The sequence below is a fragment of the Oryx dammah genome, unplaced genomic scaffold (genome assembly GCF_014754425.2).
Source record: "Oryx dammah isolate SB20612 unplaced genomic scaffold, SCBI_Odam_1.1 HiC_scaffold_5, whole genome shotgun sequence".
Classification (NCBI taxonomy): domain Eukaryota; kingdom Metazoa; phylum Chordata; class Mammalia; order Artiodactyla; family Bovidae; genus Oryx; species Oryx dammah.
In genome coordinates, this window is record NW_024070189.1 from 58,931,842 (window position 1) to 58,948,220 (window position 16,379).

Sequence of the window (16,379 nt, forward strand, 5' to 3'; positions counted from 1 at the left end):
TCTGCTGGAGAAAAGATAGGCTACCCACATGAGTATTCTTGGGCTTCCCTTGAAGCTCAACTGGTAAAGAATCTACCTACAATGCGGGAGACCTGGGTTCGATCCCTGGGTTGGGAAGATCCACTGGAGAAGGGAAAGGCTACCCACTCCAGTATTCTGGCCTGGAGAATTCCATGGACTGTACATTCCATCGGGTCTCAAAGAGTCGAACACGACTGAGCAACTTTCACTACGACTACTACCATTTGGTTCTCATTAGCATCTAAGGTTGACAATTATTGATAAACAGTGACTGGGGTCCCCAGAGCAAGCAGTAGGAGGATGGTGGGGTATAGGCAAGGGGGAAGGGTGCTGAGGCAGGGCTTCAGTCACATTAGAATAATGAAGTTCCAGAAAGTCCCACAGATTGAAACACACAAAACCTCACAAAAAACATACACACACACACAAAACCTCAAGAAAAAAAAAACAAAACACCCAAACAATAAACTAGCATTTTAAAATGTAAGGGGCAGATAATTAGAGGAAAATATTGTAGCAAAAGGTGAACAACCTTAATATTTATAAAGAACTCTTACAGATTAGTAAGAAGATGAGCACCCAACAGAAAAACAGAGTACAGACAAGAACAGGCAATTCAAAGAGAAGAAATACAATGAGCCAGTACACTTAGGAAGAGCAGTCAGCTTCACCAGGGGGAATCAAAAAAAATGCAAATCAAACAACAAAGAGGCATCATCTTTTGCCTAGCTAATTGGCAGAGATTAAATACATGATAATACTTAGTGTTGGTGAGGGTGTGGAAAAAACAGGCACCATCATTCACTGGTGGGAGGGCAAACTGGTGCAGCCTTTCCAGAACACAATTTGGCAACAGGTAAAACTGAGGAAGATCCCACCCCTTTCTGACGCAGCAATTCCACTTTTAGGAAGATTGCCTTAGGAAATAATGGTGGATAATAATAACAGTAATAGCCAACCTTTCTTAAATGCTCTGGGCATGCCAGGCTTTACATGCCTTATCTCATATCATCCTCCTAGTCATCATCCCATGAGGTAGGAGCTGTTTTTATCACTTCTGAAGAAACTGAGGCCCAAAAGGATTAAGACAACGGCCTGAGGACTTCTAGTGGCTCAGATGGCAAAGAACTCGCCTGCTAATGCAAGAGATGCAGGTTCCATCTCTCAGTCCAGAAGATCCCCTGAAGAAGGAAATGGCAACCCACTCCAGTATTCTTGCCTGGGAAATCCCGTGGACAGAAGCGCCTGGTGGGCTATAGACCATGGAGTCGCAAAAGAGTCAGACCCGACTTAGCAACTAAACAACGACAACAACAGAGGATATAGAACTAACAAGTTGCAACGCCTGGATTTGACTCCAGGCAGTCTGAGTCAGGAGCCTCACTGCCCATACAGCAGAATACACTGGATATGTATCAATACAAAGGATGACGTGCACTGAATATATCCACTGGATAGAGCTGCAAGAATATTCCTCTGGGCTTGTTTATGATGAGGTGTAGTGAGGCAGGGGAGACTGTATGTTAATTTCTCCCACAGTAGGAACTGGTTACATTATGGTGTACCCATATAGGAATATTATGTAACCTTGAAAATGATGCTACAGAAAAAACTGTGTGTGAATCCTAGGGGGTTTTGTTTGTGCTTAAAAGATCTCTGAAAGGATATAAAAGGAGCTGATAGAATTGATTGCTTCCTAGAAAGGCAACTGTGTGGCCATGGTCAGAAATCAGAAGGAGACTTGTTTAAGTCATATACCATTTTTCACTTCTTGAATTTTAAATCATGTGAATTTAATATTTATTAAAATATTTCAATACCTATAAATACACACACACACACACAAGTTAGGTTCTAGAACTTATTCCACATAACTTTACTTCCTTGAAATGCTATTAAGGGTCCCCAAAAGCTCCAGGACTCTTACTTGGGGAATCATCTTGAAGCTGATGAAGAGACTTCCTTAATGCTTACTTGCAGGTTCCCAAACTGAGTTGCTCATGGGACCATTTTCTTAGTTAATGTCTCTTATCCTCTCTCTGGAGATGACCGCCTTATAATTTGAGGATTATTTGTTATTATTTGGGAATTTTTTGTTATTAATAATTAATGCCAAGGTGAAAGGCTTACAGTGTTTCATTAAATGAAAGAAACATGTTACTGGCACTGGTCCCACTTTGTTTAAAAATAGATGTGTAGGTGCGGTATGTGTGTGTGCTTTGCTTATGAGTTCTAGGATAACGGATGATTTTAGTTTCATCTTTTATCCATTTGTATTTTTTAATTTTCAAAAATGAACAAAATCATTTCACAAGCACCATTTTTTGAGTCTATGTACTGTATTTTTTAAGGCTTTGGGATCCCTTTCTTTCCATGCACCCCATTCTCTGTGTGTGCGTGTTCAGTAGCTTCAGTCATGTCTGACTTTTTGCAACCCCAGGGACTGAAGCCTGGCAGACTCATCTGTCCATGAGATTCTCCAAGCAAAAATACTGGAGTGGGTTGCATGCCCTCCTTCAGGGAATCTTCCCGACCCAGGGATCGAAACCATGTCTCCTGTGTCGCCTGCATTGCAGGCAGAGTCTTCACTGCTGAGCCACCAGGAAAGCCCCCACTCCCGTCTACTCCCTACTGAAAGCAGCAGCCCAGGGTTAGGTTCACTGAGAGGCCCCCATCTATAGCCAGGCCCTCTCATCTGTCTTTATCCAGGGCCAGCTCAAGCTGTGGCTCTGAGGTGGTGGGGGACGGACCAGTGGCCTAGATGGGGTCTGTCTGTCTGTCACTAGACAGCTCTCTGGCCCCAGCAGACCCTACCTTCAACCAGCTTCCTCAAATAGAGATACTGAGGCTACAGAATCAGACACCAGCTGGGTGCAACCCTGATACATTGCGCATCCAGGCACGTGGGCTTTGGTCCCAGCTCTGGGCTGCCTGGCTATGTGACCTTGGCCAAGTTTCTTAACCTGAATGTCATCATCACCCTTTGAGTCAGCATGACGCTTGCCTTACAGAGTTCAGTGACCAAATGAGAGCACACACAAAGGCATTGGTGTCCTGTCAAGGGCTGTCCCAGTGGAATTATTACACACCCAGCAGGGAACATGGGCTTCCCATCACCTTCCTAAGAACAGAGTACTTTTTTCTTTTCTTTTTTTAATAGGTTGTTAGAAGGAGGGGACCAAGGAGATGAAACATGGGAGACTGGGGCATGTGGAAATAGAATGGTGTTCAAGACAAATAGGAGAAGCCTTTTAGCTTGACATTTGCAGCCCTGCAGCCCTGGTTGGGCCCATGCCCCCCAGCCCCACCCTACACACAGCCATGCCACTTCACACATGCAGGTCAGCTCACCTCACTGACCATTGTGATTCTGATAAACCACAGCCTGGACCACCTCCCTCCCTTCCAGCTCCCCCATCCTTTGGTTTTCAGCTGAGTTAGCTGTTCCCCAGCCTGCAATGGGGTCACACCTCTGGGCTCCAGCACCCCAAAGCCTCCATGATTGCTATGATGCCAGGTTCCAACTCCTCTGCCAGACTGGACTTCCTGAGGGCAGGAGCTGTATCCATCATTCTGGTCCACCTGTCTCCTCTGGGTCCACCATGGGCCTGCGGGTCTGGGACTAGAATTAGATCATGAGCATTGAAGTCCAGGAGACCTGAGTTTGAATTCCAGCTTCGTCCCTTTGGGGAAGTGACTGCACTCTGAGCCTCATTTTTCCCCCATCTGTAAGTGGATTTCATCCTTGCCGTGAACTCACAGGGTTATTTTCATCAGTTAACGTGTATAAAGCTCTGAAGACCATTCCAGGCATGAAGGAAAACTCTCCATCAGTGGTACGCACACTGACAGCATCACAGACCCTTGGTGAAGGGTTGTTGATTTGAACTAGGAAATGGCACCAGGAAGGGTGGTTCCCCAGGCTCAAACCCCACCTCCCCCAGAACGGTGGCCCTTTCCCCCCGTGCATGCCTGGCGCTGTCTCACCACCTCCACACTCACCTCCTGCCTTGTACCCCCACAGCCACTCGGCCCAAGCTGAAGAAGATGAAGAGCCAGACAGGACAGGTGGGTGAGAAGCAATCGCTGAAGTGCGAGGCAGCAGCCGGTAACCCTCTGCCCTCCTACCGCTGGTTCAAGGACGGCAAGGAGCTCAACCGCAGCCGGGACATCCGCATCAAGTATGGCAATGGCAGGTGAGCAACATTCCTTCCTCCGTCTACCAGCCGCCCTGCCTCCTTCCTGCACGGAACCAGTTCCCATCTCCCTTTTTTGTGGCTCCCAGTTTCTCCTTCCAGCTCTGGCATGCTGCCCCAGTGTCTTGCAGATGGCAGCCACTTAATTAACATCCCTGGATGGTTGAAGGCCATTTGATTGTCAAAGTCAGCTTCAACTGTGAAGTCCCATCTTGTCCATAAAACTTTTCAAAGGACTCGCAGGGTCTGAAGCCCACCACTTCAGTCTTTGGTGAAAGACTCTGATCTGTAATGTGTCTAGGAGGTCATGGGTGATGAGGCACCAGTTCCTCAGCTCAGCAAGCTGTCACTGGGCAGGGAGGCAGGGGAGGGGAGGGGCTCATGGCTTTGCCTGGTGTCAGAGGAGTCTCAGACAGCTCCCCCTGTGACTTGGAAATTGTCTTCAGTCTTTGAGTCAAGGCTCCAGGGAAGAGATTCAGAAGGTCCAGGCTCTCTAGGCTGTGGAAGGTGGTCTCTCTTCCATCTTGGTCAGACAGGGGGCTGCAGGCACAGAGAAGTCAAGGATCCAAGGGCAGCCCCTCACCTCTCTCCTGCTTCTCATGGCCCCTGAGGGGCTGTCAGAAGGCAGAACACGCTTGACCTCCTCTCTGCAGATTCTGAGGGTACAGTAGGCTTCCCTCTGTGGCTGAGGGGCACCCCAGCCTTTCCTGCTCCTCCCCGGGGGCTGTCATTCCTTCCTCATCCCCCAAAATGCAAATGATTTTAGAGGGCCCTCCAAACTGCCCCACAGCCAAAAGCGATGAAAAAATGTCTGGGCTCAGGCTGCTCCTGGTTTGCTGGGAGGCCCTGGATGTACACATCCTGCCCTCTGGCCTTAGTGTCTGAACCTGTGAAGGGAAAGGGTCGGGGTCTAGGCGATGCTTGCAGTTTTCTGACCCTGTTTCCATGAGCAGGGAGCAAAGGCAGGACCCGTCACCCTGGAAAGTGGTCCAGGCAGAAAATAGAAAGTGATTTAAGAAGGTTTGGGTTCAGATAAAAGGTTTACAGTTAAAAAAAAAAAAACAAAAAAAACTGCTTTCTGAGGGAAATTGGGAGGAGGGTTTCTGGGATGTCACCAGTCAATGGAGTTAGCAAGAAATTCAGGTTGCCCATCAAGTCACCTTCTGAGGCCCCTTCATCCCTTCCCGCTGCCCCACCATGCCTGGCTCCAAGTTGGAGAGAAGAGTGGACTGGCTTCCCAGGCTGTTGGGGCCTGTCTCCCTCCTGTTCTGTTTTTCTGGAAGGTGGCCTCCCCACCACTTCCCTGAGACAGCAGAAGTCAGGAGAGGGAGTGCTCCTTGCCATCCACATTACACTCAAACAGTCCACAATGTGGCCAATCTTCACCCCCATTCCTGATCCACACGTGACCCTCACACTCACCCACACTCTCCTGCACATGCACCCTCAGAGCCCTTGGGCCACCAGCAAACTCCTCTCTTTGGTGAATTCTCCCTCTCTCTCCCAACAAACCACTAACACTGCCTCTCCTCCAAAAGCTCTCTCTCCACGTTGCTGTCTCCTGTTCCTCCTCCCCAGACTCTTGCCCATCTAGCTCCTGCTCTTCACCACCACACGGAGGAAGTTTCTTGCCCACTGACTCCACACTGGCTCGTCCTCCACACCTCTGCTCTACAGGAAACTGCCCTGTAAACACAACCCCAACACTCTCTATGGCTGCAGCTCTTGACAGATCCAGTGACCTCAGGCCCCTCCTGGGGCCCTCCAGCTGCCAGGCCCCTCAGCATCCGTTGGCACGTGTACCACCTGCTTCCTTGCCCCTGGGCACCTCCTCCTCATCCTCTTGTGCCTCTGAGCCCCTTCTCTCAGGCATCATGAATGCTGGAACTTTCCTGTGTCTGGGGCTTCGCTCTTCACCCAGAGCTCTCCACCCATGGGTGAATTCACCCTCTCATATCTGATGCCCCCAAGCCTCCATCTGTAGTCTGATGGCTTTTTTTTCCCTTTCCTGAGTTCCAAATCCATACTGCCAACTAGATACCACCCCTGAGGTTCCCCATGTTTATCTGTTTTTTTTTTTTCACTTTTGTTTGCTTTTTTTTTGCAGTGTGTATTCCTAGGTCATATGTTTTTGTTTCTTCAGTTTCTTCTGGGATATCTTTTTCTTCCATGCAACCTCCTCTTCTGGTTTAGGAACAATCTGTTCTTTTCCAGTGAGGACCATCTCCATGTGGCAAGGAGAGCTTGTGTATGGATTGATCTGATGGTGAGCTCTCTAAGTCCTGCCCCACAGGCTGGAGGCTTTGTTCACCTGGATGTCCTCAATGAGCAGAGAATCTACATCTAAGCCGTTAAGTTCAGCACTACTTTCTGCGGTTTTGAGCACGTGCAGTAAAAATTCAGTGCTCATTTTGGGCCACTGACCCTGCGTCCAGCCCTGCTGTTTGGCCTGTGCACACCTACCAACTCCGCTGCTGCAGCGATGAAATGACACACATGGCTTCTTTAAAGTGACATCCTTCTGATACTTGGTGGCTTCTCGGATATGCAGACCCTTAACGGCCTGGGTGGCTTCACAAGTGTTCTGAAAATGAACACAAACATTGGAACCTCTTGATTTGCACGATTTTGTGGGAATTTCTGGGTCAATTGAATTGCAAACTATTTTTAGAGGTCACCTCTGCTGCTTACTGGAAAAGCCCCAGACATCTCTAATCTAGGACGCCCTGGTCTTGCCTCTCTCCCTGTCCTCTCTGGCCCTGCCTTGCCCCACTGCACTTCCCTCTCGGTTGTGACAAAACCAGACTGCCCGCTGCCTGCCTGTCCTCCAGGGGAACACCACGTCTCAGAAAGGAGGCCTCCTCCCCGCCCACTTCTGCTCTCCCTGCTTCCAGCCTCTTGTCCTCCACCGGCTCACTCTTGGCCATTCCCCATCTTTTCTAGGCCACAGGCCCCTTTGTGAATTCACTTCTGTTTCGTGCGTGTGTGTGCTGAGCATCAGTTGTGTGCCAGGGACTCTATCAGAGGCCGGGAATGCACCAGGGGTTGGAGCAGGCGTGGCCCCATCTTCACAGTTTCTCGTCTAGCTTTAGCAGAGGGTCTGGTAAAGACCCTTTCTTCAGAAAATGTCTGCCTAGTTTTGTTTGCAGTTCAAGAGGTCTACAGGTTCACTGACCCCAGTGACTCTGACAAGGGATGGTCTTTCTAACAGGGCACATATCTGATCGTTCATTCATTTACTTGGCAGATCTTGAGGGTCTGCCATATGCCAGGGACAGCCTAGGCCATGGGGCCCTTCTAATGCTCCCCTTCCTGGCCTATAACTCACCGTCTCACTGTTCTCCTCCTCGGTGCTCCTGACTCATAGACTTGGGCCCAGACTGTCCCTTGTGTTGGCAGCAACCCCTCCTCTCACCTTGTCCTTCGCAAAAATCTCTTAAGGCCTAGCTTAAATGTCACACCCTCTGGGTCACCCTCCTGAGCTCCCCCAGCAAGCTCTCGCATCTCCTCCCATGGTGCCTTAGACACAGCTTCGCGGCATGGTGGGAAGCTGTTTTTCCCAGTGTGAGAGCCTCTGAGACCACCCCCAGACACACCCTGTCTCCTGTGTAGCCTGGAGGAGGTCATCTGCTTTCCATGTGAACTGACAAGGATCTTGCAGGATCTGCTCACCTTTCCTGGGTGCAGGGGGCGTAGGATTGGGCAGGACACCTGTTGCGTTGACCTTGCCTTCAAACAAGTGACTGTCCTGGTCAGGCCCTGGTGTCAGCAGACAGATGGGGCACGCAGTCCCCACCCAAGGCCTGGATGTATCCCCTGGGTCTCCCCGGGGGTACTAAGGCCCCCTGACAGCCTGAGTGTGCCCCCTGCCCCCTTCCTGTCAGGACCCTGTCCCGCTGGCAGCATTTCAGAAACTGCCTGGCTCCACCCATCTGGCCCCGGGGCTGCTCCCTGCAGTGAGCAGTGGGCTGGAGGAGTGGGCCATGATGGAGAGTGCCTCACTCCCTGTCATTTCCCGTTCCCTCACTGTGACCCGGAGAACCGCCACCTTTACACATACACCTCACCTGGCATGGGGGCTGGGGGCTGGGGGCTGGGGCAGGAGTCTCCTTTCTGGCAAAATCATCTTTCCTCTGCCCACACTGCAGCGCACACTCTAGCCCTCCCAGCGCTCCATTCTGCCCAGGCCACACTGTCTTAATGTCACTCTGGGGCTATGGAGACGCCCCTCTCACTGGGCGCCGCCTGTCTCTGGGGCAGCCCCGCTGAGGTGTCTCAGCCCAGCCTTCCTGTGCCCATAGAAAACCACCCCCTTCCCCAGCCCTGGGCACGGAGCCCTTCCCCGGCGGAACCGCGTGTTCCCCTGTTTATGAGGGGCAGGCTGGAACAGGCCCCTCAGGCAGGCAGCAGGAGGTAGGCGCTGGGGAAAACGTGCGGGTGGGTGGAGGAGGCAGCCGCCCAGATCCCTGGTCCCTGCCAGCAGAAAGCTGGCTGAGAAAGGCAGGGAGGGCGCCCATCTCGGGGCAGACCCGGGTCAGCCCGGCAAGGGGGCAGTGGGCCTGCCAGGGAGGTGGGAGGGGCCCTGAGCGCCTGGGGCTTCTGATGGAGCTAGGAGTGTGCACTCGGGAATGTGGTGTCCCCACTCCTCAGCTGCAGAGCCCTGCCCTTCAGCTCTGACCCCAGAACCTTTTGTGCTAGGCTGGGGCCACCTTCCTGGAACTGGGGTGATCATCACACAGCTGGTAAACCAAGATGCCTGCACTCAGCAAACCTGGGGCCCTGGTTTCTGTCCCCTAGCCTCTTTCTGGTTCCTCAAAGGGGAGGGGCCCTCCCTGCACCCAGGCCTTTCCACAGACCTCACACCCCTCCATGCGGGAAGCCCTTCCTTCTGGTTTTAGCTTCCATCCCTCCAGGTAACTGTGAGCCTGGCTCCATCTTATTCTCCTGCATTTGAGGTGGTGTAAGGGACGCTCCTTTGAATTCACTGTGAGTGGGTGACAAAGAGGGCCCATCTCTGTGTCCCCTATAACTTTTTTTTTTTTTTACATCAAGGCAATTTATTAACACAATAATCTGAGGAGTCCTGTTCACAGATGGTGAACCCCCTTCCTGTGGGTGCTATTGGAGAGGGTGAGGGTGACTTCCTCAGTTTGCCCAATCTTCATCCCTGAGGCAAGGGCTCTGAAGGCTAACTGGGCCCCCTGTCCAGGAGTCTTGTCCTGTTTCCTCCTGTGACCTGGAGTTTGATGTGAAGGGCAGTGATGCCCAGCTCCTTGCATCTCTGGGCTACATTTGGGGCAGCCAACATGGCAGCCTATGGAGAGAGTTCACCTCTGTCAGCCTTCACCTTCCTCCCTCCAGTTACACGGCAGATGGCTTCCTGGCCAGAAAGATCCGTAATGTGGACAGAAGTATCACTGAAGGTGCAAAGATGTGGCACACCAAACACATTTTCTCCTTCAGCCACCTGAGGCCCGAGGCTGATGACCTGTTTTTCCTTCTTTTCTTTCTTCTTGCGAGGTGCCATTTCTGCACGTCTTCTCCCCTATGCCTTCTTGACCCTGAGACCCCCAGGTGAGCCCCTTCCCTGCTCATCTAGTGTTAAGGAAGAGCCGATGGCCAGGAAGCTGGAGAAGCCTGGTCCTGGGGCAGCTGGGCTCCATGGCATCTAATTAGGCAGGAGCCAGAGAGGAGATGCTGTCATAGCCAGAGGGGCCTCCAGGGGTCTGTTTAATGAAGAGAAGAAACTCAAATTGACAAAAGAGGCTTGTAAGCAGACACAGGCCAAGGAGACAGAGACTGGCATGAGCCAGGAGGTGTGGAAGGGAGTCAGGCAGCTGTCACCGTATCATTGGTGTGGACATCATCACAGAAACAAGGCCTAAAACTAGACAGGCTCGTGGAGGCTGGTTTGGGGGATCCCAGAGTTAGGAGGTCTGGGAAGAGCCCAGCATCAGGGCCTGAGGAGGAGCTCAGGGGACTGGCCCCCAAAGGACAGCACAGGGAGGGATATGGGTCATTTTGCCATCTCCCTCCATCCTTGGCGCAGCCTCTCTGCTCACTGCCCTCCTTCCCCATAAGCTTCATGGCTCTGTTTCTCCAGCCCTGGTTTCAGGGCCATGACAGCTCTGCTACCCTGGCTCCCATTCCACCACTCCCCAACCCACTAGGCATGTTCTGGGAATCTGATTTTTTTTAAACTCAGGACTAAGAGGAGGAAGTTACATCATGTTAAGAAATTTTCATGCTACTTCTTGTTTCCCCCTGGGGTCCCCAGGGTTTTATCTGGAGCTTAGACTGGCCGCAAAGAGTACTGGGGCAGAGGGAGGGGTGAGAGGTATGAACAGATCCTGAAAAGCCCATGCTCCTGCGGGCAAGTGCAGGGAAGCCGACGGAAGGAAGGAAAGGTTTGGCATGGTCTTCAGAAAGAAGAGGACAGGCCAGGCCAGGTGCCCTGGAGTCACACACAGCACTGGAATCCATGCCCAGGCCTGGCCCCACGGCTCTGGGCATGCAGGGCTGGGTGTGAAGCCCTCCACAGAAGCGTTAGCCTGAACATCAAGCTCCAAGAGACAGTCCATGAGCTGCCTGGGGCTCATGTCCTCACCAGCTCCGGCTCCTCATTCACCTCTGCCTTTGCCTTGTTGGCAGACATTCTTAGACAAGTCCAGAAGCCCCTCAAGGACTCAGTTTTCCCATCAGTCCTGCCTGGTCCTCCTCCAGATTAGCCGTGAGAGTCAAGTCAGGTCTTGAAGATAAGACTTTTTTGTCCCCTGAGATATACAAGCCCCCAGCATAGAGGGCACTCAATAAACATCTGTTGAGTAAATGAAGGGAAACTTTTTGAAGAGGCCACAGAGTGCCCCTTAGTGGCAGGGCTAGTATCAAGGCAGGGGAGAGCCACAGGTGAGGACTGGGAGGCTGGGTACAGTTGCCATGGAAACCTGATAGCTCATTGGCCTTCCTGGATTCCTGGGACAGGCCTTATCTATCCGGAGTGTTGGGGCTGCCGCTTCTAAGGAAAGGCTGAGGCAGCTGTGAGTTAGTGGCTGCTCTGCTGGAAGTGGTGGGGGAGACACGGCGAGCTGAGAAGGGCACTAAAGTCCTTGTGACTTCCCAAAGGAAGCCAGTTTCCTGCCCTGGAAAAGTGGTTACAAAGAAGATCCAGTTCTGGAAAAGGGATGGATGCGAGGATCCATAGACTTAGAACTTGTGTTTCTCCTGAGCGTGCAGGTCTCCCTCCAGCTCCGGACTCTGTGCATTCCACCCAGACCCCAGCACTGGCTGGTCTGCGGGAGTCTACTTCCCATCCACCTGCACAGACACTGTAGCCATGCAGGGAGAGGTGACCGCTGGGTGACCGCTGGGGAGCTCATGCTCTCCCCGTCTTATCCCCTCCCTAACCAGAAAGAACTCACGACTCCAGTTCAACAAGGTGAAGTTGGAAGACGCTGGGGAGTACGTCTGTGAGGCTGAGAACATCCTCGGGAAGGACAACGTCAGGGGCCGGCTCTTCGTCAACAGCGGTAGGTGGTCCCCCAACCAAGGGAAGGGTCCTAGAGGGGTCCTGTGGGGGGAGCCTGTCACCCTGCCCCCAGCCCTGGAGAAGAGGCCCACACATGATCCATCTTGCACTTGACTCCCCTCCCTCTCGCTGCTGCCATATCAAGGCCCGAGATCTGAGCCGATTCAGGGAAACGCAGTCGAAGCATAAATGTTTAGCTTTGTTATCTGGACCTGGAAGAGCCGCCAGCTCTCATTTTAAATACCCTGAAAACTAAATATTTTGAAATCAAGAGGTAGGGGGTGGGAGCAGGATATTTTTAGAAGGCAATTATGGGAGGCTGGGCTGCCAGGAGCGGGGCTCTGGAGAGAGGCAGACCCAGGGTGTGTGTGAGCCGCCTGCCCACAGCTTTGCTGGGTGCCCGAGTGGAGGCAGCCCACTCTGCAGGGCCACAATGGGGAGGCCTGAGTGCCCTGGACCCCTGGGGGAAGCCTCTGCTCAGGGTTGGCCGGCCCCTCTCCCACAGGTCATCCCCTCCCTGGGAAATGTACAAGGTCAGGAGCCCATGGCACCCTTAGCTGCCTCTCGCCACAAAGGCAGCCTCCCTGCTGGGCCACCCTCTGGTTGTTGCCCTTGACTGGGAAGTCACCAAGCCTATCTGTCCTCAGGTCGTGCCCCCTCCACTCTCACCCCTCCTCTGAGCCCAACAGCTCTCGTTCCTCCTCCTGACACCCGACCTTTAGGTACCACTTGTTACCTGGTTGTTGGGTTTGCTTCCAGTCCTGCCCATCAGAGTCCAATCCTCCATCTGCCTGCATCGCCTGTGTTTCCACCACACAGCCTTCTGGTACTTCCCACACCCGGTGGGGAGTCTAACAACAACCCTGGCCTTGCACCTTCAGAGGAAAACCTGGCTCAGACCCGGTCTGCCCTGTGTTCTGAGGGATCCCCCTCTCTTGCAAGCCTCTCTGCTCCTCCACTTGCAGTGGCTCTCATAGGCCTGAGTCTTCAAGTCCCGGTCAGTCTTCTTTCTGGATCTCTCTCTCACACCTTTTCTTTTCATTCCAACCCCACCTCGAGGGCACCTCTGGCCCAGGTTTCAGCCCTGCTCACCTAGGCCAGAGCAGTGGCCTCTGAAGGCGCTTTAACTCCATCATGCCCCCACCCTTGGAGCCACAGAACAAGAACTTGGCCCCACAGCCCAGCTTACACAAATCTGACCCAAATGGTCTCTCCATATTTCCTCTGGAGCCCTGACTCAACCCAGTGGTGTAGTTCATGGATTAGGAGATTGAAGCTGAGAGGGATTACATATTCTGCCCAGAGTCAAGCAGATAGACCTACATGATGTGAAAGATATTGGCAAACACAGAGCCCCCCAAGCTCCATGGGGCCATGTCTAGCCTGTTTACCCCTCCAGCCCTGGGGCCCACCACAGCACCAGGCTTGAGTCACCACCTGGTAAACACAGGAGGACCACAGACCCTGCTTCAGGGCCTCTCCTGACTCCCCATGGCCCAGCCTGGGCATGGCAGCAGTGGGGGCACCGGCGCCCTCCTGCCTCTCCCAGCCTGTCTCAAGCCTGGGAAAGTGGACCATGCTGGGGCCCAGCATCGTCCCCTGCAGCCAGAGTGGACAGGCATTCTCAGGTCCACTGGGGATTTAAGGTTTCCTGTTTTACATTTTAAGACTTTCTTGGTTAGAACTGATAAGAACCCAATATAAAACTATGTTGAGGAATTTATTGGTTTTTAAAACTGAGAAGTCCAGAGGTAAGACTGACCTTAGACGCGACAGAGTCCTGGACCTCAGAGCAGGGGTTGGGGTGCTCCCTCCCACAATGTGCTGGCCTCTTTTTCTCCTCCTGTAAAATGGGCTTCCCCCACGTTTAGGGAAAGGATTGAGAAGAGGAGGCCATGGCCTCAGACAGCTCTGGGTTTACATCACCCCAGCACCACCCAGGGAAAAGAGATAGCTTGGTCTGTCTGTCTCCATTTACGTTGTCACAGGGGTGGATTCTTGTTCTGTGCCCCGCTCGGCCCAGTCATGCGCTCAGGGCGGGTGGGATGCCATCCTGGCTGGCCCGTGTGTGTATGCAAAGGGGTCCTGAGGGGCAGAGTATGAGTGACATCCCTGCTAGAACTACGTCAAGGCAGGGGGTGGGGTGTGGAGGAAGAAGAAAGGCTGCCATGCCATGAAGGAAACCGCAGTAATGTCCTCTCTCCTGCACAGGGCTTGGGGCCTCAGGCGGGGTTCTGTTGTGAGATCCTTCAGATAAGCTGCAGCTCCACCCCTCCTGTGGGCTTCTGTGAGCCCTCAGTAGCCTGGGTTCTGGTCAGACAGGGATCAGACAGTGGAGCTTTGGGCTGGGCCCTCAGGGCTCTGTGCCTCTTGTCCCTCCAGCAGGCAGGACGGCGGGGCAGCCGAGCTATGGACAAGAGTCCAGAGCTTTGGTCTCATTCCAGGTCTGTTGTACAACCCTGAGTGAGTTGCTCCACCTCCCGAGTCTTCAGTTTTCCCATCTGAGCTTGACCCAGGTGATCTGTAAGCCCCTTCTCCCTAAAATTCTAGGATTCTCAGGGTTTTTTGTGTCGAGGCTGACATCCTGTACACCTAGCCACCGCCACCACCACACACGTACACCCTCACACCACATCTCTTCAGCTGCCCTTCAGTCCAGGCAGGCAAGAGCCTACCCTTCATGTGGGGAGGTGGACAGAGCCACTGGAGGGAGCCAGGAGGTCCTGTGGGGAACGTTTACCCGGGTCAAGATGCTCAGGCTCCTGTTTACCCGTGGAACCCGGAAGACTTGCAGCAGCCCCACCCTGAGGAGGGGGTGGAGGGCGGGTAGCGGGCGACTGTGCCTGCCCCCCTCTGACTCATTCCAGGGTGGGTTGGCTGGGCCCGCCTGGGCCCCAGGGAAGCCAGGGCAATAGGGGTGGGGCTGGCAGAAGAGGGCATGGGAAGGCCGCCAGGGAGCAGCGGCTACTCAAGGGGCATCGACACAGCCTTGAAAGATGAGAACTTTTGTCCATGGCAAGGGATAGGAGGGCAGCAGTTACAGTAGCTGGCAGTGGGGAAAACATCGCCACAGCATGAGCTCCGTCCTGGCCCTTGCCTCCTCAGGACCTCAGTACAGTCACTCACCCCAAGACACTGAGGCCTGAAAGAGATCTCCTGGGTTTACCTCCCCATGCGTTTTCTTTAAATCCCCCCCAGCCCCTGGCAACCAGAATCTACTTTCTGCTTCTGTGGATTCACCTATTCTGGACATTTCACAGAAATACAATCATAGAATACGTGGCCTTTCAAGACTGGCTTTTCCACTTAAAATAATGTTTTCAAGGTTCATCCATATTGTAGCATGTATCAATGCTTCTTTCATTTTCGTGGCTGAATCGGATTCCATTGCATGGATCTACCACATTTTGTTTATATACGCATCAGCTGGGGTTGTTGAGTCATTCTAGTCATTTCCACATTTGGGCTGTTAGGAACAATGCTGCTATAACATTTGTATCCAAGTTTTTGTGTGAACTTGTATTTTAGTTCTCTTGGGTATATACCTAGGAGTTGACTTGCTTGGTCATATGGTAACTATGTTTAATTTTTTGAGGGACTACTAGCTGTGTTTCAAAGTGGCTGCACCATTTAGCATTTCCACCAGCAAAGTAGGGGGGGTTCCCATTTCCCCACATCTTCACCACCACTTGTTATTATCCATCCTTTTTTAATACAGCCATCTGAGGGAGAAGGCAATGGCACCCCACTCCAATACTCTTGCCTGGAAAATCCCATGGACGGAGGAGCCTGGTGGGCTGCTGTCCATGGGGTCTCGTAGAGTTGGACACAACTGAGCGACTTCACTTTCACGTTTCACTTTCATGCATTGGAGAAGGAAATGGCAACCCACTCCAGTGTTCTTGCCTGGAGAATCCCAGGGGCGGTGGAGCCTGGTGGGCTGCCGTCTATGGGGTCGCACAGAGTCAGACACAACTGAAGCGACTCAGCAGCAGCAGCAGCAGCAGAGGGGGTGTGAAGTAGTACCTCTGTGGTTTTTATTTTCATTTCCTTAATGATTTTTCATGAGTATTTGTATTTTCTAAGAGACAATGCTTGAATTAATGCTTTAAAGCTGATATCAGCAGCAGCCAAGGAGACCAGACTAGACCCTGGGATGGTAGTAGAATGTACCTTTCTCTAAAGAATCAGATGTCTTTAATTGCTTGGTAGAGATAATTGTCAGTATTCATTAAGTGCCTATTACATGCCAAGTGCTGTGCTAGACACTGGAGTTCATTCACCAGTGAAGCAGACAACCTCTGCCCAGATGGAGCTTACCTTCTATTGGAGGTAGCTCAGTTGGTAAAGAATCCACCAGCAGTGCAGGAGACCCTGGTGATTCCTGGGTCAGAAAGATCTGCTGGAGAAGGGATAGGCTACCCACTCCAGTATTCTTGGGCTTCCCTTGTGGCTCAGCTGGTAAAGAATCTGCCTGCCATGCAGAAGACCTGGATTCGGTCCTTGGGATGGGAAGATCCCCTGGAGAAGGGAAAAGCTATCCACTCCAATATTCTGGCCTGGAAAATTCCATGGACTGTATAAGCCATGGGGTTACAAAGAGTCAGACATGACTGAGTGACTTTCACTTTCAGGTT

At 52.4% G+C, this 16,379-nt stretch overlaps 1 protein-coding gene and 1 pseudogene across 5 annotated transcripts in view; one reads left to right on the forward strand and one right to left on the reverse strand.

The window, feature by feature from the left end:
• NRG2 (neuregulin 2) overlaps positions 1-16,379 on the forward strand; it is a 199,125-nt gene that overhangs the window by 152,698 nt on the left and 30,048 nt on the right. For all 5 annotated transcript variants that reach the window (XM_040239948.1, XM_040239949.1, XM_040239947.1 and 2 more), the window contains exons 2-3: positions 4,046-4,217; positions 11,625-11,743. In XM_040239948.1, the coding sequence (XP_040095882.1) occupies positions 4,046-4,217; positions 11,625-11,743 (291 nt within the window). The remainder of the gene's footprint in view (positions 1-4,045; positions 4,218-11,624; positions 11,744-16,379) is intronic.
• On the reverse strand, positions 9,305-9,756 carry LOC120863275 (annotated as a pseudogene).